General features: G+C 46.5%; 1 protein-coding gene across 7 annotated transcripts in view; it reads left to right on the top strand.

The window, feature by feature from the left end:
• The window catches only part of ADA2 (adenosine deaminase 2), a 46,421-nt gene that overhangs the window by 22,926 nt on the left and 6,854 nt on the right, over positions 1–16,641 (top strand). For 4 of the 7 annotated variants that reach the window (XM_082738161.1, XM_082738158.1, XM_082738160.1 and 1 more), the window contains 6 exons: positions 5,883–6,010; positions 7,674–7,764; positions 8,907–9,015; positions 13,076–13,233; positions 13,811–14,013; positions 14,268–14,363. In XM_082738161.1, coding sequence (XP_082594287.1) covers positions 5,883–6,010; positions 7,674–7,764; positions 8,907–9,015; positions 13,076–13,233; positions 13,811–14,013; positions 14,268–14,363 — 785 coding nt within the window. Of the gene's footprint in view, positions 1–5,882; positions 6,011–7,673; positions 7,765–8,906; positions 9,016–13,075; positions 13,234–13,810; positions 14,014–14,267; positions 16,134–16,641 lie in introns of those variants that run through there. The other 3 variants (XM_082738162.1, XM_082738163.1, XM_082738164.1) reach the window with 1 other exon arrangement.

Below are 16,641 nucleotides of genomic sequence, written 5' to 3'. Positions count from 1 at the left end.
TTGCTGAGCCGCACAACCTCCCCCTTCTAGCTTCTGGGGCTAATTCAGGGCCTGGGATGATGTTGATGGACTATCCTGGCTGCTCAGCCTCCTATTGTGTTACTAATGCTTGATAACAAAGGCTACTTGCCTCTAGCAACAGTTGCTAGGCGGGTCTTATCTCCTGGGCTCCAGTCCCTTCCCCCACTGCCAGAATCGGAGGCCCAGACTGGGTTCTGGCCAGGCTTCAGAGTGGAGCTGGTGTGAGACCCCAGAGGATTATCAACAGGAGATTGCCCTGCTGGCACTTCCTGACAGGAGGTCTTAGGAGAGAGACGTGTCAGTGGCCTAGAGAACCCACGATGGTCATCCCCAGACGTTTTCTTGGATACTGTCCCTTGTACAACCAACACTATTCAGGCAGGCTTCCCCTACCCACTCCCGCCCCCACTCTGGGGTTTTTCCTGGATTCTTGGCAGATCGTCCATTGAAAATTCCCACCTGGCTTGTTGCTGAAGTGACGTTACTGGTGTGACTCTGTGAGAATATTGACAAGCGAGGTTGGGGGGACCACCTTCACGGCTTCCCTTGATGATAGCACTTATCCTACTATGCTGTAATCAAGCATTTTCTTCTCTGTCAAGTCCACAAACACTGTAGATCTTAACCCTAGCTGTTCATTGTACATTAGGGGGAGGTTAAAATAAAAATAACCAGCTTTGATCTCAGAGATTCTGATATAATTAGTCCAGGGTGAAACCCAGGCATCTTCCTCCCCCAGGTTCTAACGTGTCCCAGAGCTGAGACACTGAGACCCCTACCTGCCACTGGAGTATAAAGGTAAAGACAGGGGCTGCTTTGGTGACAGGAGACACTGAGGGTCAGCAAGGTTCTGAAATTCGTCTTGACCTTTCTCAGCCTCAAAATCCTCACCTGTAAAGCGAATACTACCTGATAGTGTGGTTTTGAAGATTAAAGGAGATGATTATATAAGGCTGTTTGCATTACCTGGCACATAATAGAAGCTCAGTTAATGCAGGTGAAATGCATGGTGTTCCAGTTGTGTTGAGAGTTAGAAATTCTGAGTCCTGGCTTCTGGTCTGATACAAACTAATTGTGTGACTTTGAGCAACTGTCCAATCTCACATTTCCCTTCGGTTCCTTCCAGCTTCAAAATTCTATAATTCCACGATATCACAGACAATAAAATTTTGTAATCTTATATTGGCTTGTATAAATAGCCAACTTTATAGTTTCACAATTAAATTATAATGAACATGGGGTGCCTGGGTGGCTCAGTTGGTTAAGCAACTAACTTTGGCCCAGGTCATGATCCCAGAGTTCTGGGATTGAGCCTCCTGTCGGGCTCCCTGCTTATTGGGAAGCCTGCTTCTCCTTCTCCCTCTGCTACTTCCCCTGCTTGTGCTCTCCTGCTCTCTCTCTGTCAAATAAATAAATAAAATCTTAAAAAAATGAACTATAATGAAAATGGAGATCATAATCTACATTGAATCCAGTGTTTTCAACTCAAGGGGGCTTAGTATATGGATGTAGCAGCTTTGTATCACATGGGTCTTAGGTCAATGACTCCCACCACCTACTTGTACTTACTAATTGTTAAATTCTTAGATATTAATTCATCTTCCTAGGGTAACTGCAGATTTTTTAGTTGTTTTTCTGTATCTGGTGATAATAATAAGATTGGTAATAGTAACAACATTATTATGAATAATTATCTTTTTTTGAAAAGTTTTCATTTATCTTTTTAAGTCATCTCTACACCCAGTGGGGGGCACGAAGAGTCACATGCTCTTCCGGCTGAGCCAGCCAGGCGCCCTCATAGTTGCAATTTCTGAGTGTTCTACAAATATTAACTCATTTGATCCTTGTAGCGACCCTGGGAGGTATGATTTACTGGGGCAAAACATACCTCCACTGGGAGCCCCAACCCAGAAGGCTGCCCAGAGCCCCCTAACTAGGTGAGAATTTTCCTTGAGTGCCTGGCTTAGCAGCCGTGTTGTAACCGTTTCATGGGTAGTGGAATGGCTGTGAGGCTGTGAGGAGTTGCAGGTCTCCCCATGAAAAAGGTCTCTTGCTCCATGAAATGGGGGTGCTCTTGAGCATTCAGATCTTGCCCTGGGTGCTTCTGTAAAGCCCACAGTTTCTCAGCCAGAGGCCCAGGAGCACAAGGCCCTGGGCAGCCCCAGTTGTGATTTACTGAGTGAGACACCAAGAGACAAGGGCTTGGCATCTATAGCCCCAGGGGCCAGATTCCATCTTCGAGTCTCTCCATGCTATGGGAACTGGCAGTGGGATTGGAACCCTGCAAGGCAGGTGGCCCAGATTCTCCAGCAGTAAGTGCTGGAATGACAGAATTGATGGTGTGAAACTGTGGCCATATACAAACCCCCATCATGCCTCTGGTGTTTCATTTGCATATCTGTACCTACTTTTTTCATATGCCAAGTATCTTCTTTTAGACAGAATTGTCCTTTGTCTTTTTTTTTTTTTTTTAAGGTTCTTTTGTTTCCCTTCTGTTCTGCGAGCAAGACTATCAACTCTAGACTCTACTGGCCACCCCTCCAATCTCCAACTATTCATCCCTTCTCTAAAAACGTGCTGCCTGGGGTTTAGTACTTTTGGAACTCCAAGCAGAGAGTGCTTTTCCTAAGTTAATGCTTATTTGTGGAGCTCCTACTCTGGTGCTGTGGGAGGGGAGGTGGAAAGAGCCAAAGGACCTGGACCCTCCCTGTCATCGGTTTAGAATCCTGTGGGTGTGTCTGGGCAGGTGACTCAGTAATGACACAGCAGTCAAGGCATGAGGAAGAATTCTGTTCTGCCCTTCTGCAAATCAGCTGGAGAATGCCAAGACAACTTCGAGTATCAATCTGGGTTTGTTTAATGCATTGTTCTCAAAATTTGACACTCAAAAATTTTGGAGGATCCCGAAGAACTTTGTTTATATGGATTATATCTACTCTTTGCTGTATAATCCAGCCTGTGTTAAAAATTAAAACTGAGAAAATTTCAAAACACAAGACTGCACAAGCACATAACCCATTATTTGTCAGAGAAATATTGTCACATATGATACAACTTCCAGAAAATTTATGCTCACTCGTGAGAGAATGAGAATGAAATAGACATAATATGTTAAAACTTCTATAAAAAGAGTTTTTAATTTTGCAGATTGTCTAGAAAAGTCTACGGGACCCACAGGGGTTCCCTTACTACACTTTGAGTACTGCTGGGGTACGGGATATAGGTTCTTTGAGCATCAAAGATGTGAAGATTCTAACAGAGCACCTGGAAGTTTATTGAAGCTTTTTTTTCCTTTTTAAAAAAGATATTATTTATTTGACAGAGAGAGAGATCACAAGTAGGCAGAGAAAGAGGGGGAAGCAGACTCCCTGCTGAGCAGAGAGCCCAATGTGGGGCTTGATCCTAAAACCCTGAGATCATGACCTGAGCCAAAGGCAGAGGCTTAACTCACTGAGCCACCCAGGTGCCCCATGTTGAAGCTTTGATCAGCGGCAGGAAGAGTTCTCTTTTAAAAAATCCTTGGTAAGGGTCGCCTGGGTAGCTTAGTTGTTAGGCCTTCGGCTCCAGTCATGGTCCTGGGGTCCTGGGATCTAGCCCTGCATTGGGCTCCCTGCTCAGCCAGAAGCCTGCTTCTCTCTCTTCCACTCCATCTGCTTGTGTTCCCTCTCTCGCTGTGTCTCTCTCTGTCAAATAAATTAATATCTTTAAAAAATAATAATAAAATTAAAAATGCTTGAGGAGAGGATGAAAGTAACTTTCCTTTACCCTCTTAAGTTCTGTTTTGGGGGTCTGCAAATTAAACTGACAAAAGCCACATTAACAGGAGAAAAGTCATACACATTGTATTTGATGTTAAGGTTTAATTTTTGTGTGCATGGAGGTCTTGTAGAAAAAAGTGAGACCCAAAGAAGTGGGTAGAACAGAAGCTTATACATGATTTTAACCAGTGGTGATAAATTGTGGAGAAATGATAATACAAAGGAAAAGGGGTTTGGGTTTCTGGGGCAGTAAATTGTGGTGAGGGAAATATATGGGGGACACTCATAGAAGATAAGGGTTATAATAGTAAGGTTTGCTTATGCAGACTCCTCTAGGTGCTGACCTTCTGTCTCCAGTGATAAACCTTGTTCTTCTGGTATGGGAGATAGGAGGGGGAGCACCTTCACCAGCAACTGTTGGTCCTGCCTGTAGGCAGATAGGAGGAGGGCAAAGAGCTCTGTTTGCTGCTTAATTGCTTTCCACTCAAAGTAATCCTTATGCAAAAGGAGCGTATTTTAGGGTGGCATACTCTGATCCCCTTTGGTAACAATAGTAGTAACAGGCTATACTAGATACTGAGTTAGCAGTTTCTAAGATTCTGTCCTCTGGAAAGTTCTGGCAGCTCAGCTCTAACCTTCAGTAAGCCTGAGAATGTCCACTCCTAGGCCAAGCAGTCAGGGAAGGCCCACCTGCCATTACCAAGCCCAGTTGGCTGAGGCAGCCTTGTGGCGGATTGCGTGAGAGGCCAGGCTTCACTGGGGCAGCAGCAGAGGAAACCAAAGAGCCAAGGCCAATGGGGCCAAGAGAAGGGGCTAGAAAGAGCTGCCCATCCACCCCACTTCCCCCAAGCCAGGCTGCAAAATAGGACCCCTGGAGGTGAAAAAGAGCCAAGAGGCTGCTCTGTGGGCCTGGGGAGAAGAGGGTGCTGGGGAGGCTGCCCCAGGACAGAAGGCAACACCTCGGGGTACAGGTAGGAGGGAAAAGGGAGGCCCTGTGGGCTGGCGAGAGTGAGCAAGTGACTGGCTGGGCAATGAGCAGAGCTTCCTGGACACGACCAGCTCCAGGATATCAGACCCCAGGGAGGGAAAAGGACTTTTCTCCTGCAGGTTGTGGACTTCCATGACTTCCATTCTGTCTCTCTGCCCGTTAGCCTCTGCTCCCTGACCCTGCAGGTCTGGCTCCCTGTAGGGCCACTGCTTCGCACACAGGCCTAGCAATGCTTCAGTGCCAGTTCCCCTAGAAAGCGTCTCTGACCCTACCCAGTTCAAAGGAAGCCCCTTTCCTTCTGAGGTCCTGTAAACCTCTATTTAGCACTTAATTCTTCCTGCTTTATATCATAAATATGGACAGAGCCTGTTTCCACTAAATCGGGAACTCCTTAAGGGCAGGAGGCATCTTGTCTTACTAGCATTTGTCTACCCCTCCAGGACCTAGCCTTGTTCCTTGCCCATGGCAGGTTTTTAACTGATGTTCATGGAAATGACTTCTGCATATTACTTCTTCCCATCTTCTCTTGCTCCACAATCTCTTGGGAAAAAACTCCCACATCCTGTCCTGACCCTGAACTGCCAATCACTGCAGGGGTGAGAGCTGACCCAGTGGCAGGGGAGGGCAGAGGGAGCTGCAGGGTACATGGCCACACCAACGCTCTCTGGCCTCTCAGTGGGTTTCGTGAGGCCCAACCTCCAAAGAGGGGACTTCTTTCTACCCATTCCTTCCCCTTTGCCTTACCCACTGTCCATTGCTGGCCCTTCTCACTCTGCCCCTAACCATGTCCACCTCAGGGATGGGAAAGTGGGGAGATGAAGTGGGTGCTGTCCCCCGCTGACCTGTTATTCATTCATTACACACATGCCTATCGAGCACTAGGCACTGTTCCAGGTGCGAGGACCCAGCAATGAAAGAGACAGGCAGACAGCCCACTTTGTGGTGTTCAAGAGCATTATCCCAGATAGGACTAGAACTTCTGAGAAATGTCAGAGGCTGTTGAAGGCACTAGGCAAGGAAATTGAAAAATCCAACATGGTTTTAGAGATTATTGGCAATGAGAATGAAGTTTTGCTCACCTTTGATGTCTGATCATGACCATGCTTCCTTCCCAGGTATATGAACTGAATGGGACCATCCATAACCAAGAGTGGTCAGTGAGGACTTACAGAGAAGTGGCTTATATGTTTGCGAAAAAGCATCCTGGATTTATTGGAATCAAACTCATTTATTCAGATCGCAGGTGAGAGAGGACATGGGTGAAGTGCAGGGTTTGGGAGCATAGGATGCAGACAGAGCCACTAGGAAGAGAGGGGAGGAAAGAGGGAAAAAGAGGGAGGCTGGCATCAGAGACCTACACCCTGTGCCAAAGAACCATGGACTCAGTGGGTACATTCATGCATGGGTGCAAACATCTACCTCTAAAGTCACTTCTAGTTCGAATCTTTGCCACTGAGCTTAAATGAAGACCTATGGCAATTTTCCTTATTAATTCTAGGCCCCATGTTGGCCTGGGATATGTTTTGGCCTATGTGTTCAGATAACTGGCTCATTTCCTTGTTTCAGTTTGCCTCTGGGGTTCTGCTTAATGTCATCCGTGGGTGATGGCTGTGTGCAAGGCCTTGACTGGTGACCCAACCCTGAGGGACCGCTATCTCAGAGTCTGTGTGTAGACACCCCACAGGAGCATGTATGTGGGACCTGGTAGCATGAACAAGGACCCACTCTTCCCCCAAGCAAGCACAGAAAGCTTTAAAGCTGAATTTTCCTATTGATTATACTGAAGGACAGCTCTTTCCTCCTGTCAGAGGGCCACCAGTCTGAGGCCTGTGACTGTGCACCGGGCTGGAGATGCGGGGTTCTCAAATGCAGACCACATGGAATCAGGACTCTCGGGGAGGGGCAGCTCCTCCATTTGCTCAGCCTACCCTAGAGGCTGGGCTCTGGGGGACAGTCAGACTCCTCCCCACCCCATCCCCACTGAATCCCCTTCCCTCTTTGTGAGGGCTGGGAGTGGGGGCATGCATGAGCGGGAGCTAGTCATTCGGGATGGAGCTGGCAGGCTGGGGCCCCACTGGTTCCCCGCAGAGGCAACCTGGGAGCCGATGTCAGGAGGATGCGAGGGCTGGGCTGCAGCTGATCGGTCCTCCGTCTTTCCTTAGAGCTCTGCAGGAGAGGGAGTGAGCAATGTGGCATAGGGGGCAGGAGAAATTTAGGCCCACAGAAATTTTGTCACTGAGGGACAAGTGAGCCAGCTGTTGTGCAGAGACCTTTGTCCTGTCACAGAAATGTACCAGACTTTTCCCTTCAGTGCTTCTGTTGTCTCGTTGTTTGCCTCATCCTTTTCCTGGACTGGAACAAAGAGGGTGCAAAGAGAAGACAGAAGTTCGGTCATAGGGTTTCTGGAGTGCCCAGGGCCTTGCTGAATTAATTGGGGGCAAAGGACCTATCATTGCCAGGTCCTGCTGACCTGATGGGGACTTGGTCATCTATTGCATTTCCTAGGTGCCCAGTGGACAGAGAGCCAGGCTCTGTACTGCACCCGCTTCCAGGAGCCATCCTCTCAGGGAGGCAGGGCAAGTTTTGGACGAGGCCTCTTTGCTTCATCCGAATGTAGATAATGAAGCATATGCCATGGGTCTTGCCTTTCAGACACTGTGGGTCATCCTGGAGCAAGCCAGAGTCCTCGATAGGGTTGAGTTTGGGTGAAGCATCTCTCAGAGGTAGCCCCTGGCAGGAGTCACGATGGCCTAGTCAGGAGAGGGTCACATGGGCGATGGGGAGCGGTTGCTGAGTACCCTGACCTGGCCCAGGTCCAAGCACTGGCAGAGCCACTCTGGGGTACACAGCAGCACCAACACCAAGTCACGCTGTTGCCCCTGCTTCTCTCTCTCTCTCTCTCACAGATTCAAAAATGTGTCCTTCATCATGAAATCCGTCCAAACAGCTATGATGCTTCGGGCCACATTCCCCAGGATGGTGGCAGGCTTTGACCTGGTAACGGACTGCATGACGAAGCTGTCTGAGAGCAGGGCCCCGCAGGCAGCTCTTCCCGCAGGCCTTGTTGGCTCCCACAGAAGTCCTCTGTAGAGGCACAGGCCTGGCCAGAGTTTAGCACTGACCTTCTCTGGGGGCCTGTAGTCACAAGAGAAAGGGGAGCAGAAAGGGCCAGAAGGCTGAAAGGGGGAGTTGCAGAATAAGGAGAATTCAAGGAGGTTGGGCAGGAATGGTGGGTTTACTCCCATTCCCCTGCCCTCCGCCCTTTTTCTAGCCCACGTTGCCCACCCACGGCTGGCTCTTAAAACCAGAGCACATGGCAAGGGAGTGTAAGAGGAGGCCTGGAAGCAGAGATGGGGCTAGCCTTGGGCAAAACTGTCCTCTGCCCCTCCACCAAATAAAATCCATCACCAGGTTCTGCCAGCCAGGGCACACTTCCCAGACGACAACCCATTAAATCTTGTTAGGGAAGGTCAAGTAGTTTGAACTAACTGGCTAAAAGGTGCTCCTGACTCCCTCTTACAGAATCTGTACATTTTACCTGAGTCTATGCTTAAGCTCCTGTTTTCAGACCATCCAGAGCTCAGGAATGGATTTCAAAGACTGATTTTGTTTGGACTCGGGATGCCCTCCTGGGATCCCTGGGGGTTGCTCAAAGGGTCTGGCCTCTCCTGAATGGGGCAGAAGGCCCTCTCATCTCACCTCTTCCCTCTGCGTGCAGCACGGACAAAGGAGGCTGGGAAAGAGCACCTCTAGTATAGACCTTCCAGAACAGTCCCTACAAGGGCTGTAATGGACAAGCCCTAGAGGGAAATTAGGGTTGGAAGGGGGCTAGGTAGTTGTTCAAAGGGACCTACTCACAAGTTCCAGCTCTATTGCGAGCCTGCACTCCATTCTACTACGTTGAATATCCGTATTTGACTTATTATAAAAATGTGTCTTTGTCTGCCCCCCCCAACAAATTAAAATCAGCATTCTGAAGGAGATATGCTTGTTATCCTAAGGCGCACTTCCTCTTGGCACATAGCTACAAAGCCCTGGGGGTATGTGTGGTTTAGTTTGAGAAGCATAATTTTGTTGTAGTGACAGCTGAGGCATGGACCAAGCAGATGGCTCCATGTCCTCTCCTCTCTGTCCTGCAGGTGGGGCGTGAGGACACTGGCCATACCTTGTATGACTACAGGAAGGCTTTGATGATACCCACCTTGCAGGGCATTAAACTGCCTTACTTTTTCCATGCTGGAGAGACAGGTGAGCCATCTGAAGACAAGCAGAGCAAAGGAGGTGATGGATAGGAGGGCGGCTCCTCATTCAAGAGAACTGATGGAATTCTGGGGCAGTATTAGTATTGTTGATAGTCTTTTTGTGGCACTTGTTAATTTCATATGCGTTATTTCACTTAATCCTAATGGCAACCCCTGGAGAAGGAATAACAATGATAATAACAGTATCTTTACATACATTCTTTCTTTCTTTCTTTCTTTTTTTCATTTTTTTAAAAGATTTATTTATTTATTTTTTTGTTTGACAGACAGAGATCACAAGCAGGCAGAGAGACAGGCAGATGGAGAAGGAGGGGAAGCAGGCTCTCTGCTGAGCAGAGCCCCGATGCAGGGCTCCATCCCAGGATCCTGGGATCACGACCTGAGCCGAAAAGGCAGATGCTTTAACCCACTGAGCCACCCAGGTGCCTCTATTTCTTCTTTCTTTTCTTAAAGATTTTATTTATTTATTTGACAGACCAAGATCACAAGTAGGCAGAGAGGCAGGCACAGAGAGAGGCAAAAGCAGGCTCCCCGCTGAACAGAGAAGCCGATATGGGGCTCGATCCCAGGACCCCAGGATCATGACCTGAACCGAAGGCAGAGGCTTTAACCACTGAGCCACTTAGGTGCCCCTTCTTTTCTTTTCTTTTTTTTTTTTTTTAATATTTTATTTATTTATTTGACAGAGAGAGTATGCAAGTAGGGAGAGCAGCAGGCAGAGGGGCAGGGAGAAGCAGGCCCCCTGAAGAGAAGGGAGCCCAATGTGGGGCTCGATCCCAGGACCCTGAGATCATGAACTGAGCCAAAGGCAGATGCTTAACCTACTGAGCCACCTAGGTGCCCCACATGTATTATTTCTAATTTTCACCCTGGTCCTACTGGGAAGGTGTTTTTAATCCCTATTTTATTTTATTTAAAAGATTTATTTCTTTGGGTGGGAGAGGCAAAGGGAGAGGGAGAGAGAATCTCAAGCAGACTCCCCGCTGCATGCAGAGCTGGACAGCAGGTACCATCTCAAGACCCTGAGATCATGACCCTGAGATCATGACCTGAGCTGAAATCAAGAGTAGGGTGCTTATCCAACTGAGCCACCCAGGCACCCTTCCCATTTTATAGGTGAAAAGCCTAAGTCTCCAAACACAGAGTGGTTGGTCCAAAGGCAAGGAGCTGGTCATTAGTGGAGTTTAAATTTGAGCCCTTTCTGATGATCTCCATTTTATAATGAGCAAATTGTGCTTAAGAAATTAATGCACTTGTCCAAAGTCACACAGGAGTCTAGAACCAGGCCTGTACTAGCAGCTAGGAGGCTCTGTCCACACTTGTCAGTGCTGAACAGGAGACCCCACCCAGCTCAAGCCGTCCCCACTGCTATTGTTTCTGAAATGCCATTAGCCTAGCCACAGCTTTGTTTCCCAAAGCTCACTCTACAGGCTCATGGGTCATCTCTGAGACCTTCCCATTTTACAGTCCTTAAAATATGTAAACCCTAAGCCAAGGGAATCCCAGATCATGGCTGCAAGTCCAGGTCAAAATGAAGATGTTAGGAGGAAAACTTGCTGCTGTGTCTCACCTGGTGTCCCTGAGTGCCTTAGGCACCTGTCATCCTTAGAAGTGAAGAGTAGTGGGGGTTTGAATTTCACAACCAGGCTCAACCCTTCGTCCGTGTGCATTAATCTCTTTTTCCCTGACATTTTAAGTCATTTTGGATCCAATTTAGATCAGATTTGTAGGAGATTTGAAGAATTGTTTGTGGGGATGTGATAAGGGCTAGGGGTTGTTAACCGTTAAGAGCTTGTGGTCTAGTTGGGAAAACCATACTTACCTGTGTGAAATAATTTCAACAGTATGAAACACTGTACCAGGATCTAACCACATTCTAAGATGCATGGCCCTAAGAGAGGATTTTGCCAGGAGAAATACAGGGTATTAATACTATTACCAAGAGTCATGTTCTTATTTTTAAAAAGGAAGAGGGGCACCTGGGTGGCTCAGTGGGTTAAGCCTCTGCCTTCAGCTCAGGTCATGATCTCAGGGTTCTGGGATCGAGCCCTACATCGGGCTCTCTGCTCAGCAGGGAGCCTGCTTCCTCTTCTTTCTCTGCTTGCCTCTCTATCTACTTGTGATCTCTATCTGTTAAGCAAATAAATAAAATTAAAACAAAATTAAAAAAGAAGAGGGGTGCCTGTGTGGCTCAGTTGGTTAAGCATCTGCCTTTAGCTCAGGTCATGATCCCAGAGTCCTGGGATTGAGCCCCATGTTGGGCTCCCCACTCAGCGGAGCCTGCTTTTCCCTCGCCCTCTACCACTCCCCCTTCTCATGTGTTCTCTTTTTCTCTCAAATAAATAAATAAAATCTTTCAAAAAATTAAATAAAATAAAACAAAAGTGATCTGGGGTGCCTGGGTGGCTCAGTTAAGCACCTGCCTTTGGCTCAGGTCATGATCCTGGAGTCCCAGGATCGAGTCCTGCATCAGGCTCGCTGCTCAGTGGGCAGGGAGTCTGCTTCTCCCTTTCCCTCTTTTCTTCCCCTGGCTTATCTTCACTCTTTCACTCACTCTCTCTCTCTCAAATAAATAAATAAATAATTCTTAAAAAAGATTTATTGGGGTGCCTGGGTGTCTCAATGGGTTAAAACCTCTGCCTTCAGCTCATGTCATGATCCCAGGGTCCCGGAATTGAACCCCGAATCGGGCTCTCTGCTTAGCAGGGAGCCTGCTTCCCCCTCTCTCTCTCTGCCTGCCTCTCTGCCTACCTGTGATCTCTGTCTGTGAAATAAATAAATAAAATCTTTAAAAAAATAAAAAATAATTTAAAAAACCTAGAATTTTCAGGGGCGCCTGGGTGGCTCAGTGGGTTAAGCCACTGCCTTCGGCTCAGGTCATGATCTCAGGGTCCTGGAATCGAGTCCCGCATCGGGCTCTCTGCTCAGCGGGGAGCCTGCTTCCTCCTCTCTCTCTCTGCCTGCCTCTCTGCCTACTTGTGATCTCTGTCTCTGTCAAATAAATAAATAAATAAATCTTTAAAAAAAAAAAAACAAAAAACAACAACAACAAAAAAATAAAATAAAAAACCTAGAATTTTCATATTTTACATGTAGATCAGTTAGAATGCTTTTGGCTTTCAGGAATGGAATATGCACATTTAATAGGTTTTGCAACAAGGTCATCTATTTTGGATCATCTGTTTTGGACCCCGAGATCATATTCTGAGCCAAAGGTAATCACTTAACCGACTGAGTCACCTATTATTTTACATAATAAGTGACCTCTGCTTTCCTCTTCAAATCCAGGGGTTCACTGTACTTGGTTGTCAGATAGTCAAGTTACATTTAGGTGTAACCAATTCAGTGAAGCAAGAATCAAGATATTTGCTCCAGGGAAGAAGCCCAAGAGCTCTCCACCAATTACCTTCCATGCCAGCATTAGGTCTATTCTAGCTGCAAGGGAAGCCAGCAGAGTCAGGACCTGTAATTTTCACCCTCCAAAGAAAGCCCTGCCAGCAAGAAAGATACAGTGGGGCTGGCTGGTAAATAAGCAGTACCCGCCACCACCTTGCTGGTCATTGTGATCTTGTAGTCGATGTTGCAGTTCGTATTGGTGAAGATACAAATTGAGTAGGTACATCCAAGTAATTATATTGAGAGTTTGCAACACATTATTGTAAAGATAATAAACAAAGTTCCCAAGAAATCGCTCTTGAAACAAACAAATGGAAAGAAAGAAGATAGACTGTGGAGTCAGACAGACCAAGGTTCGAAACCTAGTAATACTTAATTGAGTACACTCCTTCAATTTATAAAGTCTGTTTAAGTTTCAACTTCCTCATCTGGTATATACATACATAAAATAAAGGCTTTTATTACCTTTTGCTAGCATTGTTACCGAGAAAATTGTGTGTGTGTGTGTGTGTGTGTGTGTATGCGTGCGCGCACGCACACTTGTGCATGCACATTTGTGTGTTCTTTTTCTTGCTTGGGGATTGAAGTGTTTATCTGAGTATGGTCTATGGGCCAGATCCATTTGACTGAAAACTATCCCTTTCCCCCAGACTGGCAGGGTACTTCCATAGATAGAAATCTTCTGGATGCTCTAATACTGAACTCTACCAGGATTGGCCATGGATTTGCTTTGACCAAACACCCAGCAGTCTGGGCTGACTCCTGGAAGAAGAACATCCCCATGGAAGTCTGTCCCATCTCCAACCAGGTATGTGTGATCCATGCGACCAACCCTCCAATCTCAGCCTCTGTTCTGATTTCCCAAACTCTTTCCTGTATAATTTCTTGCTCCTCAGCTCACCTGTTTTTGGTATTCCTTCACTGTCTCACTCCGATTAGTAAGTTATTTAGGAATGGCCCCTTGCCTAACCCATTCATAACAATGAGGCAGCAGTGAGGGTCCCCAGTGGTGTGGAATTTTGGGCAAAGCTATAGACAAAGCTAAAGGGACAGTGAGGAAGCCTAGTGAAGTGGGAGGGGCTATGGGATACTGCTGTTTTCACAATTGCTTGGGGTTCTTGTGCACCTGTCTGTCTTCCTGTGTTCAGGAGAGCAGCTCTGAGCCAGACCAAGAGAGAGACCAAATGTTTGTGGTGGTAAAGAAACCTGGAAAAAATTAGGAAGAACACAAGGCCTGGCTCTATTTCTGTGTTGTGCCCAGAAGTCATTCCAGTAGTCAGGGATGATGAGGGTAAGAAAGGAGCTGGTTATCCTCAGGGTCTTGCCTCTCTTGGGACAGCTCTTTTTATGGTCAAAGTTTGTCCTCCTTTGCCTCTTATTGGCAGGTTCTGAAACTGGTGTCTGACTTGAGAAATCACCCTGCTGCTGTTCTGATGGCCACTGGGTACCCCATGGTGATCAGCTCTGATGACCCAGCTGTCTTTGGTGCCAAAGGCTTATCCTATGATTTCTATGAGGCCTTCATGGGCATTGGGGGAATGGCAGCTGATCTGAGGACCCTTAAACAGCTGGCTATGAACTCTATCAAGTGAGTATCTTGTGTACTTCCCAGATCCCCAACTCCCTCTTCTGCCCTATGACTTGTGTTTATCTCTCTTAGAGTTTTGGGGAAGAGGTCTGGAAGGTTTTTTATGGTTTTTTGTTTGTTTGTTTGTTTTTTACATTGCCTCTGTTTCCTTATTGCTCTTGGACTGGGGAGAAATGTGCTCTGCAAACATCTGAGACCCCCTCAGCTTTTTCCCAACCCTTTCTCTCCTGACCTGAGTGCCTTTTCTCTTGTAGGTTCAGCACCTTGTTGGATACTGAGAAAAAGGCTGCCATGAAAACCTGGGAGGAAAGATGGACTAAGTTTGTAGCCGACCTGGCTAGGAGGCCAAAGTGAGAAGATAGCCATTTATTACCCTGTTCCTCTGCTGCCCTCTGCAAGCTGTTTTCACCTTCTATCATTCATTCTTGAACCCACTCCAGTATAGTTTCTACCTCCATTTCTTTTTTATTTTATTTTATTTGACGGGGTGGGTGGGGAGGGACACAAGCAGAGGGAGTAGGAGAGGGAGAAGCAGGCTTCCCACTGAGCAGGGAACCCGATGTGGGACTCCATCCTAGGACCCTGGGATCATGACCTGAGACGAAGGCTGACACTTAACGACTGAGCCCCCCAGGTGCCCCTCTACCTCCATTTCTTTATCAAAACTGACTTGTCATCAATGGTCTCTACATTGCTTGACCTCTCAGAAACACTCGAACAGTCTACCAAACTAATCTTTTTGAAATATTCTTTTCTCTCAACCTCAGTGACATCAACTCTTTTGGTTTCTCCTTTCTCTCTGGCAGTTGCTCCCAGGGTCCCTTTTCCAGATGCTCTTCTCTCTCAGATCTCTGTGTTGCATTTCCTTGGGGCTTAGTTTTGCCTCTCCTCTGTTATGTCTCTGCTTCTCTCTTCTTCTCTCTCACTCTATAGTCTTTTCCTAGATAGTCTCATCCACTCCTTCGCTTTAAAATACCATTTATTTGCTGATGATTCCCAATATATTTATTCACTTGGAAGGGTCACAAGAATTTCAGAAACCTACTGTGTGCAATTCTGAACTCACAATCTCTTCCCTTTCAACTTTTTCCTGGACTTTCTCATCTTGGTAAATGGGACCTCCTTCCATTCCACCCAGCTGCTCTATGTAGAATTTTTCAGTGAAATTCTTGATACTATTCTCTCCACTTGGTCCCTACATCCAAATGTATCTTGAATCCTCCACGTATCTCTATCTCTATTGCTATTGGCTGAGTTCAAGCCACTATCACTTCTTGTCTGAGTTATAATAGCCTCTTAATTGATCTCTTCTTTCTTTCTTTTTTTTTTTTGCCTTCTTCCTTTCAATTTTTGCAAAGCAATGACTTTTTTTTTTTTTTTTAAGATTTTATTTATTTATTTGACAGAGATCACAGGTAGGGAGAGAGGCAGGCAGAGAGAGAGGAGGAAGCAGGCTCCCTGCTGAGCAGAAAGCCTGACTCAGTTTCGATCCCAGGACTCTGGGATCATGACCTGATCCAAAGGCAGAGGCTTTAACCCACTGAGCCACCCAAGAGCCCCCAGAGCAATGACTTTTTAAAAATTAAATTAAATCACCTTACTCCATTGCTTACAAGTCAGTGCACTTATGAAAATTCAAATGTTTCAGCAGGGCACATAGCTTCCTTTTTAACCTGAATCCCTTCCAGCATCATCCTACTCCAGTCCCTCTGATTGTACCAGATTCTGGCCACACTAGTCCTTTGTTTCTCAAATATCTTGAACTCTATGCTGCATCAGAGTCTTCTTCCATTCTCTCTGCCTGGGATTTTCTTTCTTTCCACTTTGTCTAACTAACTCCTGCTCATCCTTCACGGTTCACCTTTAATGTCACTGTCTCAGAAAAGTTTTCTAGACCCCTAACATATTAATATCTCTCATGGCACCTTGCTTTTCCCCTTTATGACTCTTACTGTAATTTGTAATTATATATTTATTTCTGTGTTTATAGTCTCCCTCCCTTAGACTGTAAACTCTGTGTAGGCAGGTACTAATGATTGTTTCATGCACACTGTGAACCCAGAGCCTAGCTCCGTGCTCCAAACCTGGTCAGTACTCAATAAAAGATAAGTTGAATGAAATGTGTATAACTTGTAGGTATTGAGCTGGTTGCTTAAGCAGGAGGGAACAAAGCCAAGGCTCCCCTAAGAAAAGACCTCATGTGATCAAATTCTGGCACCTGGCCTGGTCTTCAGGAGAAGGAAAGCAAGACGCCAGCCTTTTCTTTACTTGACTAAAGGAGGTGAAGGAGGATGAAAGAATTCCTTAGATGTTGCAGGGGGATTCAAATGTCTTCTCATCCATCACCCATCACCTGCACCTGAGCTAAAAGGCAGCAGCCCACTGTCTCTTCATGAGTGGTTTATCACTGTTTGGTTCATGACACTGGAAAGAGTCTTGCTGATTAGGGATCCTCAACCACAGGCTGGTACCCAGATGGTACAAGATGATTTTTAAGATCCTGTCTAATTCTGACAGTCTTTGATTTATTGCCTTAGCCAATCCCATAATATAGGTCCCAACTCAGCTGACTTAAATTTAATAAATGGTGAAAGTGGAACGTAGCAGAATGGACTTCTGCAGCAAGTT

The sequence above is a fragment of the Mustela nivalis genome, assembly GCF_964662115.1.
Source record: "Mustela nivalis genome assembly, chromosome: 7".
Classification (NCBI taxonomy): Eukaryota; Metazoa; Chordata; class Mammalia; order Carnivora; family Mustelidae; genus Mustela; species Mustela nivalis.
This window is presented reverse-complemented; position numbering and strand designations above follow the sequence as displayed.